This window comes from Oreochromis niloticus, linkage group LG3, assembly GCF_001858045.2.
Source record: "Oreochromis niloticus isolate F11D_XX linkage group LG3, O_niloticus_UMD_NMBU, whole genome shotgun sequence".
Lineage (NCBI taxonomy): Eukaryota > Metazoa > Chordata > Actinopteri > Cichliformes > Cichlidae > Oreochromis > Oreochromis niloticus.
This window is the reverse complement of record NC_031967.2, coordinates 63,256,530-63,274,195: the sequence shown is the minus strand read 5'-3', so window position 1 is coordinate 63,274,195 and position 17,666 is coordinate 63,256,530. Positions and strand designations below refer to the sequence as shown.

General features: G+C 41.0%; 2 protein-coding genes and 2 long non-coding RNA genes across 4 annotated transcripts; 3 read left to right on the top strand and 1 right to left on the bottom strand.

Annotated features, from left to right (window-relative positions):
- Positions 1–201: 201 nt before the first annotated feature.
- LOC112841714 (zinc finger and SCAN domain-containing protein 22-like) lies at positions 202–732 on the top strand (the record flags this gene model as incomplete). Its single annotated transcript, XM_025905844.1, has 1 exon — positions 202–732. A coding segment is annotated over one exon (531 nt), but the record flags the coding sequence as incomplete, so codon positions are not given.
- A 38-nt stretch (positions 733–770) lies between these two features.
- Positions 771–1,738, top strand: LOC109201373 (uncharacterized). Its single transcript, XR_003219241.1, has 2 exons — positions 771–1,233; positions 1,480–1,738. It is a non-coding gene; the product is annotated as an uncharacterized LOC109201373 (long non-coding RNA).
- Positions 1,739–2,066: 328 nt separating this feature from the next.
- LOC112846378 (uncharacterized) lies at positions 2,067–14,712 on the top strand. Its single transcript, XR_003219316.1, has 2 exons — positions 2,067–2,957; positions 14,066–14,712. It is a non-coding gene; the product is annotated as an uncharacterized LOC112846378 (long non-coding RNA).
- LOC109201346 (uncharacterized) lies at positions 9,669–11,395 on the bottom strand. Its single transcript, XM_019356986.2, has 3 exons — positions 10,848–11,395; positions 10,480–10,762; positions 9,669–10,388 (listed from the first exon to the last, which is right to left on the bottom strand). The coding sequence occupies exons 1-3, from the start codon at positions 11,150–11,152 to the stop codon at positions 9,741–9,743; spliced, it is 1,236 nt and encodes a 411-aa protein (XP_019212531.2). The 5' UTR covers positions 11,153–11,395; the 3' UTR covers positions 9,669–9,740.
- Positions 14,713–17,666: the final 2,954 nt, after the last annotated feature.

The window sequence follows — 17,666 nt, the reverse complement described above, 5'->3', positions numbered from 1 at the left end:
CCACCAGAAGGTGGTGGAAACACACCTACAATGTTTTTGTTGACATGTTGAATTCCACTGATGGAGGGAGTTTCAGTTTGTTCCATGACTACATTTCACTCACTGCCTCTGTTTGTATCTCTGTCACTGCAGGACCAACATGGAGCAAGAAGTCAGCGCTCTCAGGAGGCCGACAAACCTCACAGAAGAAAGGGAGAGAAAACCTACAGTTGTGATGAGTGTGGAAAGTCTTTTACCCAGGCTGGACACTTGAAAAAACACCAACTCATCCACAGTGGAGTTAAACCTTACAGCTGTGACTTGTGTGGAAAGTCTTTTACCCAGGCTGGACACTTGAAAAAACACCAACTCATCCACAGTGGAGTTAAACCTTACAGCTGTGAGTTGTGTGGAAAGTCATTTACCCAGGTTGGACACTTGAAAAAACACCAACTCATCCACAGTGGAGTTAAACCTTACAGCTGTGACTTGTGTGGAAAGTCTTTTACCCAGGCTGGACACTTGAAAAAACACCAACTCATCCACAGTGGAGTTAAACCTTACAGCTGTGAGTTGTGTGGAAAGTCATTTACCCAGGTTGGACACTTGAAAAAACACCAACTCATCCACAGTGGAGTTAAACCTTACAGCTGTGAATTGTGTGGAAAGTCTTTTACCGAGGCTGGAGGCTTAAAAACACACCAACTCATCCACAGTGGATTTAAACCTTACAGCTGTGAGTTGTGTGGAAAGTCTTTTAACCGGGCTGGAAACTTAAAAACACACCAACTCTTCCACAGTGGATTTAAACCTTACAACTGTGAGTTGTGTGGAAAGTCTTTTAACTGGGCTGGAAACTTAAAAAGACACCAACTCATCCACAGTGTAGTTAAATCTTACAGCTGTGAGTTGTGTGGTAAGACTTTGGCTCAAAATACCAACTTACAGAGGCATCTAGTTACCCACTCTGGAATTAAGGCGTACAGCTGCGACTTTTGTGGAAAAAGTTTCCGCGACAAACACTACCGAAATATTCACCTGCGGATTCACACTGGAAATGATGTTTACTGCTGTGATCAGTGTGGGAAACCATTTACAACAGATGCACAGTTACAACAACACATGTTTAGCCACACTGAGGAGAGACCTTACAAATGTGACCTGTGTGAGAAGACCTTTAAATCTCCATATCACCTGAAAAAACACCAACAGATCCACACCAGAAAGTAACTCTAGAAGTGCAGTTACTGTGAGGTATGTATTTATCTTTATCTTGTAATTTTAACCAGATTGTTTGGAAAAAGTCTGATCAGTAAACTTATGGAGTTATACTGAATGAACTGTTTGGAAAAATGAAGACTCATCTTCGCTCAGTAAGCTGAGTGTTATAATGTAAACAGTAAAACGTAATTGGACGTTGCCAGAGATGCTCTTTATTTCAGGCGACATTCAGGATAAAAATGTTGAAGGAATTCCCTGATTTATAATGTCTTTGTTTAGAAGTAGAGCAACGCACATGGATCCATTTCTCAACCCTGTCGTCACTGTGGTGGTGGGAAAGAGTTTCTCTGTGACCTTTGTGGAAAAACCTTCAGTCATGAACGGGACCTAAAACCACATCAACGTAGACACTGGAGGCAAAATGAACTACTGCAAAGAATGTGGGAGAGGCTTCCACAAACCATATATACATGAACTCTTCCACAGTGGGGTCAAGAAGCACATATGTGACCAGTGTGGGTCATCCTTCACCACTGCACGTGAGCTTAAAGAAAAAGCATAAGGGAATCCACACAGGAGAGACACCATACAAGTGCAGACACTGTGACAAAAGCTTCTCACAATCAGGTCATCGTAACAAACATGAACATACACACATGGAAGTGAATTTCAGCTGTGACCAGTCTGACAAGAGCTTCAGGAATCTCAGTTCATACTCTGAACACAAACGATCCCACACTGTAAATAAACTGTTTCACTGTTACCAATGTGCAAAAACATTCACTTCATTACTTGCTCTGTGCAAACATCAGCCTGATCATGCAGGACTGAAATCACTGGATCATAATGAATCTGAAGAGAGAGAAAGATCCTCTTCTGGTTTCAGGGTCGGACTTAAAAACCTTGAGATCAGGCTCCACAGAGTTCAGATGGAATCTCCTGTAAAGAGTGTCAGCTGATGTCACACTTGGATCTGATGAGGTAGCTCTGATTTCTGGAGCTGCAGTGAATAATCCTGAATGTTACATTTAGGAAGCTGCATGTATAGATATGTATATCAAGTTTATGTTATCTCTGTTACATTTTAGTCTTTGTTTCCTTAGGACACAGTAGTGTTTAGTAGTTGTACTTGTTACTGTATTATTAAAGTTATAGGAATGTCTTTTTTACCAAACTAATAAAACTAATAAACTAATAAAGTATCAGAATTGCAGATATGGATATATATTCAGAGGTGGGTAGTAACGAGCTACATTTACTCCGTTACATTTACTTGAGTAAGTTTTTGAAAAAAATGTACTTTTAAGTACCTTTTTTGCACGATACTTTTTACTTTTACTTGAGTACATTTATAAAGAAGAAATGCTACTTTTACTCCGCTACATTTGCAAAATTCGACTCGTTACTTAAAAAAAAAAATTAGTTTTAACACATTAGATAACATGCCGTCAGTGGAGTTTCCGGTAACTTTTTTACCAATGAGACGTGGCCATACACTCACAAGACCAGTTTGAACCCGTGGCGGGCGGAGTGGCCCAAGCGTTTCAAAGTAGCGACACACGGAAAGAAGAAATATGATGGCAGAGTCTACGCTAGAGCAGAAGAGGATGAACACCATTGGCCTCACATACAAAGAATGTTTCACTTAAAAGCAGTACAAAAGAACAGCTATGTCTGCAGTGTCGGTGTCTTCAGTCAGAGCCAAAACAAACCAACTTTTCAGCGTTAAAGAAATCAGCTCGTAACCTGATGAAACAGTAAGTTTTCTCTAAATATCTTTTTAACTGTGGTTAGCTGGTTGTCAGTCTTACGGTGTGTTCACACCGAACGCGATAGACGCGAGCGAAAACGCCCCAAACGCCCCTAATTTGACGCGTGCACATTCGCACCTCAACGCGTGTCCAAGAAAAATCCATCACGCGTCAAAATTGCATATTTTGACGCGCGTGAACCGGAAATGTGGGAGGAAGTTTTATTATGCTGTGCTTTTTCTCCGTCTGCGCGCCACTTTCGTGCACCTTTTTCCCTCACGGTGCAGGTGTGTATCTCCGAATGAGGGTCATAGTTATGAGTGTTTTGGGGCTGTTTTTTCTATTGGACGTGATGGTTATCAAAACCAAACATGATAAGTTTGGCAAGCGCAGGAGACACGACACGGAGGAGATTTGTCAATCAGGCTGCAGAATGCAATGCGCATTGTGGAAAGCTGTACGGTGCAATAACAAAAATCAGCGAAATGTGACGGGTGAACAGCGGGACCACTGTATACTGTTTTATTAATAAACAAAATATATTCCTATATGACAACACGCATAAATTAACTGCCTACATTAATTCACTGTAAACCTTGTCCTTCTGACTGACACTCCCCTGCTGCCTCTCCGGGCTGTCCCTGGTCCTCGGGGGGGGAAGTTCTCCACGGTCCGCACCATATTGCCGCTAGTCTCCCGCAGGGTGAGGAAGGGGTCCAGAAACCCCATGACCGCGAAGAACTTCCATCTCTTCCCCGATCCTGCTGCAGACCCACTCCTCTTCTCCTTCTCTGTCCTCTTCTCCTTATTATATGTGTCCCTGAGGCTCTTCCACTTTCTCCTGCAGATGTCCTCTGAATAAACATATTATCTTGTTAGTACATCAGTGGGAAAATAGCGGGACCAGCCTCCTGATTGGTTGTCGCGGCGCGAATTGACGCCGGAGTTCAGATTTTCCAACTCGAGCAGTAGAGGCGAAACACGCGTATGCACAAAGTGCAACACAAAAACTCACGCGTGTGGTTTTTTTCGCAAGTCAAACGCGCCAGACGCGATACACTGACGCGCGTTTCACAGGTTTTGGCGTTTTCGCGACGCAAATCTGCTTCCGAATTTTCGCCGGACGCGCAATCGCGTGTCATCGTGCTCTTTCCATTGACTTTACATGTAAACCTGACGCTCTGGCTGCCTCTATCGCGTTCGGTGTGAACGCACCGTTATGTTACAGCAGCTGTGTCGAGCTCGAGCTGCGAGTCATATTTCCGGCGCTACGTTGTAGTGAGGTAAGTTTGTGGGTGTTTTGTGCAGCTTCAGCTGTCTTTTTAACTGCTCGCTGGTTAGCTAGCGTGAGCTATAAGCTAACAGCTAGCCTGGTTAATGACGCTAGAGTTCCACGAACATGCAAACAGCTCGTCTCTACCATTGACTGTAGAAAACATGGACGACGCCACAGCTCCCCAAAAATGAAGCCAAAACGTCTCTATCGCCCCCTGGTGTCTGGCTGCAGTATAGGTCATAAACCCCGCCTCCTCCATGTTAGCGGATGGGACTGGGGTCAGACTAAAATAAATTTATTCTCCTCAGATAATTTTTTTCCAAAGATTCTTTCTTTTGTTATCAATAATTCTCATCATGCTGATTGATGTCCAAGGGGTCTCCTTTCCCATAAGTTTGATTCTAATTCCTACTGCGGTGATGTTAAATTGGGGTGAAACGTCATCATAGCAGCTTTGACTGGCAGCTGCAGTCACGGAGAAACTTGCGTATCTCTGTTCGGGAATAGCAGATAGAGCGTAGGCTCTGAGAGGAGGGCCAGCGTTTACGTTACGAAAACACGACCGAGTGTTTTAACCTGACAGCCTGAGGTGTTCTTCAGTAAACTGGACTACCTGACAGAAGGACCCGAGGCCCCGCTGCACTTTTTCGGTAAGTTAATCGTGTTTGTAAGCTAATCCGTAACTACTGTCCTTAGCTATGTCCTGAGACCTAGCCTAGCTAGCTAAAATGAGCACTCGGCTGTCAGGGTTCGTTTAGCTAATCTGTGCAGGTGAATGAATTTACTAAAGAAATTAAGAGAAACGTTCCGGGCTAATCAGTCACTAATTACTGTTACTGTACTTTTATTACAAGTATTATACTGTAAAAGCAACAGGCTGCACGCTGCTTCAGCTCCTGTGCAGAACTGAATATTAAATATATGCAAAGAACAGCATGTTTTCGGTCTCTTGCCACATCTGTAAAGACAGTAAGTACAAGCTTTTTAAAAGCTTGTACTTCAGTAACTCCTCATTAATCAGGAACTATGGATTAAAATACTGTAGTGTACTGTAATACTGAAAAAATGTAAGAGAAGAACTTCAGATCCTGACCCAGATAGCAAGGAAACATTGAAACAATGTTGAGTCAATATCAGGCGACGTCATTGAAGCAACGTTGAAGTGTGAGGTTGACCCAACATCACTCTTGCACCCATTTTTAACGTTGAAACAACGTCAGGTTTTGATGTTGAATCAATGTTGAAACCTGACATTGATTCGACGTTATATTTTCTAACACTGTTGACATTGAAACAATGTCAGATTCTGATATTGAAACACTGTTGAGCTATGGTATTGATTTTCCACCTCTTTCGCACAGTTGCTTTTTATTGAAAAAAACAAAAAATCAAAAAAGGTCAATAGACATGTATCATTTGCAAAATAAATTATTAAAAGACAAAGTTTCCTATTTACATTTCTATGTTTCACGTCACTTTTTATTATTTACTCCGGGATGGGGATGGATGATGTGTGTCCTGCGCGCCACCCGTACGATCTGGAGCATATCTGAGCCATTTCTGGACTGCTTGAGCAAAGACCAACTCAGACATAGAGTTCGCCCCTACCTACTGCGCCAGGCCATCTAGGACAAAAATAGACACACACACAAAAAAACAAAGACAAAAAAAAGGGAATTAGAGCACATGAATAAGCTCTTGTTAATTGTCTTCAGCAGGGAGAAAGTATGTAAACTCCTAGGCTGATAAACATGAAAGTCACCAGGTGGAAATCAGCAAACTGCCGCATTTGATTCCCAAAGAGCTATAAGCTGAAAATGTGATATGTTTTAGCATGGTGTGCCATGTATCCTTTAAAAAAAAAAAGAAAACATGGGGTCCTCGGGCTGTACAAAGTGTATAACCCGAGGACAAAACAAGCCGAAGACCAAAGACTCCATCTCCAGATTAACCGGACATGAAAGTCTTGTTATTAAGAAAGACAAAGTAATATAGCAAAAAACAGACATAGGAAATGTGAAACGCACCCAGCACATCAGTTGATCCCATTATTGTTCACTTCAGGCTCATAAAACTACAATAAATGTTAAAACTTACCAAATATGCATCTGCACAGCGCTGTCTCTTTAAATGCCCTTTTTTGCTTTGTCTGGTCCTTGGTTTTTTTTCCCCTGCCCAGTCGAGTACAGAGGCCAGCTCCTTCGTAATGGCATAAACCATTACACGGCGGACTCGCACCTCCAGTGCGGTCCAGCAGCACCAATCAACGCAAAGCGTCTCACCTATAGACACATTTTATGAGATGGAATTAGCATGTCTCATGTCTTAAATGTGTATGCAAGTGCTTGTGTGTTTACTTCACGTAATTGATGATAGAAACATGTCATTTAGTTTTCCCTAAAGCCTGATTTTCAAGTCATACAAAGAATAAACCAAAGTATTGGCAGTACAATGTATTTCTATTCCCTTTTGTTGGATATTCATTTGTTAGTTCTTGTAACTGCTAAAAGTGTTTACTAGTTTTTGCCTGTCACATATATTTGTTATACCATGTAAACTGTGAAATTCCAAGATTTTCAAACTTGTAATAGTGGCCTCACAGAGTCTCTGGAATCTGCAGAAAAAAAAAAATCACAACAAGATGACATTCAGGAGTATAAATTGGGTTTTTTTTTTAGATAAGAGTACAATGACATTGTGATGCAGCTTTAAAGCTTTTTTAAAAGCATACCATCTATAGGGAAGACATCAGACTCTGCATGCTGGCGAGATCGCAAAGCTGTGTCGGTTTGTGCTGGAGTGGCGAAAGGTGCCGGAAGCTGGGTGGGGCATTATGATGGTTGCTATCAGTGGGCTGGGGGGCAGACTGCGGAGTGATGAGGGCTGTTTAGAAAAAGATAATTTTTTAAGTATTTAAGAATACAGACAACTTGTCAAAAAAGTTTCCTCGTGTCAGACACAGATATGTACACAGACACTAGACAGTATTTTATTACCTGGTATTTTCACTCGAGGGGCCTGGGGAAACCGTTTTTTTGTAGGCTGCTCATCCTCTGAGTCCGTATATGTGTACAGGGGATTTGGTCTACAGAAAAGAAATTAAAAACGGTCTTAAGTAATTGTAAATATGCTTTTGGCATATTGTTTCCTAAAGTTAGTTTGATTTCTAACAACACACACAGGAAACAGAGACGTGCAAGAAGGTACAGTATACAATGAATTTTTGAAGTGCACAAGTGTACACGGCTTTGCATTTTTAAAAAGTTTACAAACTTCCACTTTTTGGACTATATTATGTGGTGATATTGCATTATGCATGCACCACAGATATGTATAAAAGACAAGATCATAAATTCTTAACAATCAAAGATATGTTTGTGAATAAAAAGATTTTACTTGTGCTTTCTTTTAAGACTGGTCTGGGTTTCTTCTTCGGACTGAAGGTCAGACGTATCACAGCGTTCACGTGGATATCTCTGACGACTGCGTTCTGCTTCGTGAAATGTGCCTGGAAATACAAACACAATGTACGGCTAGACATACATTACGTGTGGACAAAAGGTGCTAACGCATAGAAAAATCAGCGGTTTCAAAAATACGCTGGTACGTGTGGACGTAGCCTTATTCATTATTCAAGGCACAAACGGAAAGTCATGTACGCGTGCAACGTACAGTCACGTGGGCATGCCGCGTGAGCATTCAAACTGAGTCTAAAGTTTTCGTGTGCGAATTGAAGCGAGTGCTCTCCAATCATCAAAAGTAACAAAGTCATTGAACACGTTTATACAGTTAACTTTACGTTTATCAATCATATATCACAGATTTAGAATTTTTTGTAGTACTAAGCAACTACAGAGCGAAAGTCTGGGTCAAGCGCCGAGGCGACGGCAAGAACAAAGGAAACCTCGAAGCGTTAAAGCTAGCTTTGTAAGGGAATGTAACGAAGAAATTATGAAACAAAAATGTTTTCTTTGTTGATATACTTTGTTCGCAGTGCAATTTATTTGTTGCCGGATTGTAAGAAGTAGACACAATTTCGGGCTCCCACATTTTGTGGGAGCAACGTAAATAACAGTAAAAAAAACTCGTTAATGTACAACATTAACGAGTTTTTTACTGTTATTCAAATGCAAACATGGAAATAACGAGTAGGAAAAAAAATCATTCATTCTTACCTTATACTAATCGTGGTGCAGGCCAGTGCAGTGCATGACCTGATGCCTTCTCCGGTCAATTCCGCTGAGAGTAAATCAAATGTCCCGCTCTACTGTAGAAGACAATGAATACCTGGGGGGATGTACCAATGTGAGAGGGGTGCTGCGGAATAGTCCAAGTGATCGCTGCTTTAATTTCCCGGTCAACTACACATAAATTGCACGTAGACACGATTTTTTAAAGCTGGTGAACTAGACCAAGTCATTGATAACAAATGAACAATAAATCTACTTTCTCTGGTACTTTATACCCGATTAGTTGCAATGCAATTTAATGCTCAACTACAAATTGATGGTTTTTGATGGTGACCGGAGCCGAATGATCGTCAACTATAAATAGACGTTTTCTCGACGTTGTTGTTGTCACCTGGTCGACTATAAATAGATCAAATATCAATGACAAAAAAACAACGGTGAATCAACATCGTTACAACGTCTCTATAGTAAGACCGTCGGTTTACCACAGTATTTCAATGTTGTTACAACATTGGCATTTCAACCCCGACCATATACGACGGTTCGGATGAAAAATCAACATAGATTCAATGTCGTCTTGCTATCTGGGGAGTGTGTGAGGACAGAAGAATCAGCTTTATTTCAATTTTGAGGGATAAAATTTATATTTGAGTTTGTGATGGTTTTGTTCTCTTTGTGATTACAGGAGCTGCCCTCAGATTCAGACCTCAGCACCACCCAATGACAGCAGACAGATCATCCAACATGTTAACTGCAAAATGAACTGATGAAAACAGTACAAAGCTTAAAATACTACATTTGCTGTAGGGAAAGCTGCAGCTTTATTGATAAAGACAAAAAAACAAAAGGATTAATCACTCATGTAACTGTGTCACTATATATCAGCATTACAGTTTTTTCTGATTGCTTAAGCACATTTTTTGTAACTATTGGCTATTTTTGCAAAACTCTACACACAAATAAGAAAACCTGTCACCCAATTCTCAAAACATTGTAGTTCTCTTGCAAAAGCGAACACAGCTAGATTAACTCTTCACACCTTCGTAAAAATGGTGTTTTCGTATCAAACAGTACACACAAGCCATCATCTACTAAGCACACAATGTGCCAACTGCACACTGATGGTATGAATACAAAACACATCTGGCTTTTGCTTTCTCTGTGTACAGATGTCAATTTGAGGTCACACTTTTGTCATAGTGTCATGTAAACATACAAGGATCCAAACTTCAAGTATTGGTGTTTATTCACACTCATCAAAACCAAGACAAAGTCAGAACACAAAATAGGAATTTCACAAAAAAAAGGAAAAAAAAAAGACAATCAGCCTACATCATGTCGTCTTTCTGGGTCCGGCCACAAAATTTCGTCCACATCGCATGCGATATCCTCCAGTCCAAGGCACCGGGGAAAATATCTCCTTGAATGCCGTATCCAGGCCTGACATGATGCCTGGTCAGTATCTCCACATGTCTCCTCCATTGCCTGTAAAAGGGCTACCTGTTGATGAGGATGACGGTCGTACACTTTCCAGCGCCAGGCAGAGAAGAACTCCTCGATGGGATTTAAGAATGGAGAGTATGGAGGGAGGTTGAGTGCCATGAAGGATGGGTGATCTGTAAACCAGTTGCGGACCAAAGCATCCCTATGGAAACTAACATTGTCCCACATGATGACATATCGGGTCTGCTCTGGCCTCTGAACAGTGAGCATGTCATGCAAGGTGTCCAGGAATGCAATAATGTGTGCAGTGTTGTATGGGCCTATGGTTGCATGATGGTGAACAACACCATTTTGGCTTATAGCTGCACACATGGTTATGTTACCACCACGTTGTCCTGGGACATTGATGATGGCACGGTGTCCAATAATGTTCCTGCCACGTCTCCTGGTTTTACTGAGGTTAAAACCAGCCTCATCCACAAAAAGTAGCTCATGTCCCATTGCATCTGCTTCTAGTTCCATCACTCTCTGGACAAGACAAAACAAATGCAACACATCAGGCCCATGCACAGCACTACAGTATGCACTTCCACATTCAGAACCAATGACACTAGCTTACCTGCACATAGTCATATCGCAGTTGCTTTACACGTTCTGTGTTGCTCTCGAAAGGAACTCTGTAAACTTGCTTCATTCTTATTCTGTGGCGGGCAAGTACACGACTTAGTGTAGAAATGCTTGCACTGTGTATATTTTGAAAGATGGTGTCATTATCAATTATGCGCTGCTGTATTTCACGCAGTCTTATTGCCTTATTGGCAATCACCATGTTCACTATATGGGTCTCTTGCTCTGGAGTGAACATTCTGCCTCTGCCCCCAACATCTGGACGTCTGGCAATTCTGTAAAGTAACAATTTCAGTATTTTTGCATGTATGGTACTGTTGTGTTTCTCATTAGAGTATGGCAGTGCTACAAAGTACTTACCGATTCTCATTTCGAAATGTCCTAATGATGCCTGCCACAGTGTAGCGGCTCAGTTTAGGCTGCACCCATTGGCCAGCTTCCCTCAGGGTCATCCCATGGTTGATGACATGGTCCACTATTGTAGCTCTGATGTCATCAGTTATTCTGTTTCTTACTCTTCTTACTCTTCCTCTTTCCCCTCCTCGTCCTCTTCTTGCTCCTCCACGTCCTCTTCCTCCAACTTCTTCACCTCCACGTCCTCTCCCTCGGCCTCCTCTGATTCTCACTCTTCTCACTCTTGCTGCTCCTTCCATTGTACTCCACATAGACAGCTTACCTGTGGCCTGTTTATAGAGCTTAGGCTGATTGCAAAGTGGACTAATTATCTAAAACAGTTTTCACATGTGAAAGTGTGCCAGACAGTTGGCAAAATAGTGTTAATGATAGCCATACATGTTTATAATTTTGCTAGGAGTGTGTTGGAAATTTGGTAATTGAGTGTAAGCAGTGAGTTGTGCCTACAGTTTTGCAAAGTGTGTGTTACAAAATGGCAAACTGAGTGCAAAGCAGTGTTTGTGCTTTTAGTTTTGCAAACTCAGTGAGTGGTTTTGCTATAAGTATTAATAGTTTTAGAAATTGTGCTATAAAAATCACAGTTAGGGTTTAAGCATTCAGAAAAAACTGTAAGAGGACCTCAGTTTGGTGTTTCACAAAGCTGCTGATCTCAGACCTGCACAGCTTCCGTTTTAAACACTCGATGTACTCAGCTGCATGAAGAGCATATGAGATTTTCTCTGGCACAATTAAATAAAACCTGATGAAGGTCAAAGGTCGTCACTTGTATGTTGAACTACAAACTTGTCATCTGGAATTCTTTCACAGTTTTTTGCAGATAATGTGTTATTTACCATAAAGTGATTCAGAGTTATTCATACCAGAGTAACCAGAGAGGATCATATATTTTTAAATATATAACTTTCTACAGGACTGAATATAATATCTTCACGTAAAAGTCTGGAGCCTCTGGGGAGTATCCGAGTATTTATAACATTACACAAACCAAAGGTCTCCATCACAGTGTTCATGAAATGCTGGGTGTATCCATCTCCTGGGGCGGGCCTACAGAGGAGTGCTGAAGATTTCCCTGTGAGGGAGCTGCTGGTGAAGATCATGAGTCCTGCTTGATCTATGCGATGAGCTTCAGTCTTCCTGGTGTTTCTTAAATGAAGTCTCTCTCAGTCGGTCAACAGAACTTCTGGCACAGGACAGCTGTGATGAAAGAAAAGGAAGAAGTTTCTCCAAACCTCTGGACCCAGGAAACCCAGCTTGGTCCTGATGGTCTCCCTCACTAGTTTCTCTCCAGGGTGAATATAGCTGTTGATATAATATGGACTCTGTTATTAAATGAAAAGAACAAATTAGACTACACTACTGAAACGTTCTGCTGATGTTTTTAAAGTTTCCATGTTACCAGGCTGTAGAGGGCTCTGAAGATTTAAACAGTTTTAGATCCATTACACTCACAGTCTTATGTTAAAATCTCAAAGGACAGCATTATATTTTTGATATTAACAGTAACTCTGGGCCTCTGTAGAGTGAGCAGCTGATCTCATCGCTGTCTAAAAATGGATAAAAACAAACATAAGAAGTGCTGAATCCTTCAATAACACAGACTATTAGAGTAGCAGGTGTGTAGCATCGCTAACTAGCTAGCAACAAGCCTCCAACACAGTGCGTATGCTAGCGGCTAATCTAGCAAACGAATTAACAACAAAGTGACTTTAGAACTATAAGATGATACGCTGTGCATCTTTTTTTATAACGGTGACATGGTTGTATTTACCTTAATTAAACGAGTCATCAGTCACGGTAAACCAGCAAAAAAACTCGAGCAGCCGGGCTACGTAAAAAGTGTAGGGGGGCGTGTTTGCGGTCATGTCCAGCGGGTGTGTGGGCGGGAGCGTTACACAGTCGCTCCACCTCAAGTCACTAGTGCGCAGACTCTGGCTCCAAATTTGCAAGATGGCAGCCTCCACAAGCGGGATATTTTGGCTTCATTTTTGCACAATGGGAGGAGGCGGAGTCGCGTCGTCCATGTTTTCTACAGTCAATGGTCTCTACTGCTTTAACTGTTAAAACAGAAGGCAACACTGCGGCTGACAGGGTTTATTATGTGAAACAGCAGCTTGTTTAGTTTAAACAGTCTGCATTAAGCTGGGCAAACACTGTGCGAGTTTTTTTCAGTCACGTTATTCCGCTCCTGCTCAAACTGTACAATTAAATCGCAGAGGTTAGAAGTTCATAGGTCACGATGCAGGGTCTCACACTATAGGCCTGATGCTCTGATGCGACCTGAGTACTCAAACTGTGCGTCCATAACATGAAGCTTATCATACAAAATCTGTCCCTCGCTCTCCCTCTCTGTCTTTCACTCACACAGACACAGACACCATCAACTCTGCTAAATTACTAATGAAAAACATTGACCAGGCAGCTGTGATTGAGCAGCAATGTCCATCCAACTCTTCATGGTTGTTGTAGTCGTGATAATTTTGTGAGGCCACATTGAAAAGCCTCGGATAAGGAAGCGTAGAGCTGCCACCGGGGCAAAAGAAAAATAGAGCTATGTCACGTTATAACGTGAAAAGTATGTTTTTCTAACATTATACTGTTCATGTTTGTACAATATACCTTTCATGTTTGAACAATATAATATCACATTATTGCAATATACATAATTATCACGTTCGTACAATATAAATATTATATTGTTCAAACGTGAAAGGTATATTGTTAGAACAATAAACTATTTGCGTTATAACGTGATATAGCTCTATTTTTCTTTTGCCCCGGTGGCAGCTCTACGCTTATGTACTCGGATGAGCTTGCCTCATCCTCCAAGTTGTGCCTCCATCTCTTGTGTCCAGATCACACGCTGCACTGCCGTGCCGCTCCACCTTTTCTTTCATTTCTGTGTTTGTGCTGCGCAGTGTGAGAGGCAACAGGATTTCAAACTGGTTTGATTATCATGCGACCATACGATTGATGATTGGGAGCTGGTCGTGAGGTGTTAACTGCTTTTCGTTACCCCATGTATACTACACGATGCACACACGATTAAGGCAAAACACGGCCATCTTTTGGAGGCTTCCTCCAAACAAACATCTGCAGCTTGGCAGTGTATACAGCACTATAATGACCAGACCTAATTCTTTTGAAAACCTTACATCTTTCCACAGGTCTCCACTTCATCAGACATCACCTAGACCCAGAGCTGGGCGAGGCCAGAACAAACAGCGGCCTATTCGATGAAGATGATGGATCCATGGGGTCAGGAAAGCCAGTAGCAGAGGAACTGGAGAGGTACCTTTCATGTCCATTCATTGGAGGTGTGGAGCTATTGCATGGCTTTCCTCAGATCAAGAAGCTGTCGATCAAAGTCAATACAGCTCTTCCTGCATCTGCAGCCTGTGAGAGACTTTTTAGTCATGCAGGACTCCTGTTCACTGCCAAACGGTCACAGCTTCACAGCAAGAACCTTGAGAGCAAACTGCTGCTGAAGCTGAAGCACCAGTTCACTGACTGAAGAAACAATTTATGGTAAAGTGAGCCATACACATATGTACATCCACATAGTGGGAATTTGTATTTGTCTTACTTTACTCTGATTTCAGTGTTTATTTGCGAGTGTAGTTTTTCCATTTTTCCATATTACATTGTGTTAATCCACTGTCTATACTTCAGGGTATTTTAGTATACAAAATAAGTTTTGTTTGAATGTCTATTCTTGTGGAGTTTTAGCACAGATGTTTTGTTTTGGGGTTTTTGGGGTTTTTTTTTTTTAATTCCTGCCGTCCGCCTTGGGAATAAACTTTTCCTGATTATACCTGTTGCATCTCTGTGTCATTTGTTTCCGATTTACTTAATCCCTCTTGTATTTAAAAGAACCACCCCTAGTATGACATTCTGGCGCATCAGCTGTAGTCTGTTATGTTGAAGTTGCCTCGTTCTAATGTTTTCTCTGAGGCTGCTGTAAATGTGAATATATTTACTGTGGGTTTTGCTTGAAAAAGTTTTACGTTGTGAAAAACTGAAATCTTGAAATTAGAATTGTTGTGCCTTATTTTGTAGATCTTTTTACATATATTCCTTTTGAAAATACTAAAATTTGTATATTTATTTTTGACTGTCTGATAGCATTTATTTATAAAATAAATCGGACATTTCAAACAGTTACTCGCTACTTACTCAGTACTTGAGTAGCCTTTTCACCAAGTACTTTTTTACTCTTACTCGAGTAACTTTTTTGACGACTACTTTTTACTTTTACTTGAGTAATAATATTTTAAAGTAATGATACTCTTACTTGAGTACAATTTTTGGATACTTGACCCACCTATGCATGCAACACAACAGCTTTATGAATGCTCAATAAGAGAAAGTTTCATTTGGCACTGGTTTGACAACCACACTGGGGCACATATTCAAAACACAGCAAACCTTAACAATCTTATCAAGCAGTGTTGTGTTTATTTCTGCTCTGCCCTGTTCATTGCACACACAATCCTTCGTCTGCCTTTTAGCTTCCGTGATGCTGTCTGTCCAATCGCCACTGTCCACATTTACAGCTGGTACCTCAACCTCCACTTGTCCAACACAACTGCTGTCCACAGCCTCCATGACATGGTGATTTTGTTGTTGGTCATCTGTCAGATCTTCATCGATTACTTCTGCACGGGGCACACCTTCAGACTAGGGCTGTTCGATATAACAATATATATCGGATGACGATATAAAAACGTCTATCGTTTCATTTTACGCTATCGTTTGTTTCGTGGTGTCGCAAAATAAACTGTTTACGGCAATATTTTTTCATTATTTTGATGGTCACTGTAGTGGCTAAATTAATTTCCTAAAGTTCTCTCTTTCTCTTATATTTAATATAACCACACTACGGACGGACAAGCGCTTGTTTTTATGCGTTGTCGTTAGCAACAACGATGGTAAAACCACCTCGTGTCCGCTTGTTTATTTTCCACATAAACCTTTCACAATAAAGCTCAAGATCCTGTTGAGACTTTTCAAAATAAACTGAATCACGTGAAAGATGCAGAGTATTTACGGATGAGAAGCAAAAAAGAGCCGCCAGGTGCTAAAAAATAAACCTTAGCCTCAAACGTTAGAACAGGCTTTTCCCCGCAGCACGCCGTGTAATAAATACTCACAAAGAAAACGGCGGCCGTTACAACTTATGTCTAAAAATGTATCGTTTCATGCATCAGTTAAAACACTCGACTCCAGGTACGCGACGCCCAGCTGGAAACACTTCACGCAAGTCGAGCTGCCCGAGATTCACAGAATTTACAGAAAATGTTACATTTTTGTGATTTATATCGTTATCGGACGATAGATGTCTTAATATCGGGATATGAGATTTTGGTCATATCGCACAGCCCTACTTCAGACTCTGCAGCTGCATAATAAAAGCCGGTAAGATAAAATTAGTGCACATGACAGGTGTGTGATTCATCTGGAAGTTATGTGCGGATTAGTGTACAATGCCAGCAATTTAGTATGTTTTTAAAGGCCCATGTGCAGTGTTGGTGCCCAGTCTGGATTTGTTACATTCATTTCATATGCTGGTTTGCCTGCAATAATGCTAAATCATAAGCTACTCAGTTGACATGATGACATGACGTGGTTCTGCAGCATCACACATTAGCATGTTTTATCTCATTATCTATGACCTCAGCGCATTGAAAATAACACTAAAAGCCTTTTAAGAGTGATATGTATGGTGGCCCCTAGAGACAAAGCACATACAAACTCCAAAACACTTGCAAAATCCAAAACACTTGCAAAATCCAAAACACATGCAAACTCCAAAACACTTGCAAAATCCAAAACACATGCTAACCAAGCTAGGCGAGTGGCTCCAGCAGATCCCGGGAACAACATCGGAGATCTCTGTCCAGAAGCGCAGTCCTGGGAACAGCTAAGATACTGCGCAGGACCCTCAAGCTCCCAGGCCTCTGGTAGAGGACCCGAGCTTGAAGGATAAACCGCCCGCAGGGGCGTGATGGGTGTTTTATATATATATATATGGATATATATATATGTATATGTATATGTATGTATATATGTATATATGTATGTATATGTATGTGTGTATATATGTGTGTGTGTGTGTACATATATATATATATATATATGTATATATATATATATATATAGAGAGAGAGAGAGAGAGAGATAGATATGTATGTGTGTGTGTGTGTGTGTGTGTGTGTGTGTGTGTTTGTGTGTTTGTGTTTGTCCCAGCTGAGTAACAGGAGTCTGGTGGAGCAGCAGAAGAACAATTTTGGACTCAGCTCAACCACTACAGAGGAGACAATGACTTCAACATGGAAGGTGAGAAAAACATCACAGTTACACTATATTATTGGTTGGTTTTTAAAAGCATGTTAACAGCAGCTTTATCTTTTCCATCCTGGGCTCCTCCATATATACAGAATCTACATTCACAACCAAAAACCACAGAAGTTACAAGAATATACAGAGATCATATTTTATAAGCACACATTGAAACAACAATATCATCAGTTGAATTTTTTCTGAAGTAAAAGAGTTTCTCTACTGATCAATATTTATTCAATAATGTCATTTTCATTACACCTAAAAAAGCGCTATACAAATACAGGCCATTTACCATTTACCATTTACCTCCCATTGTAGCACATCATTGTAATGTGACACTATCACCACAAGGTGGTGGTAACACACGTACAATGTGTTTTTTGACATGTTTGATTCCACCAATGGAGGGAGTTTCAGTTTGCT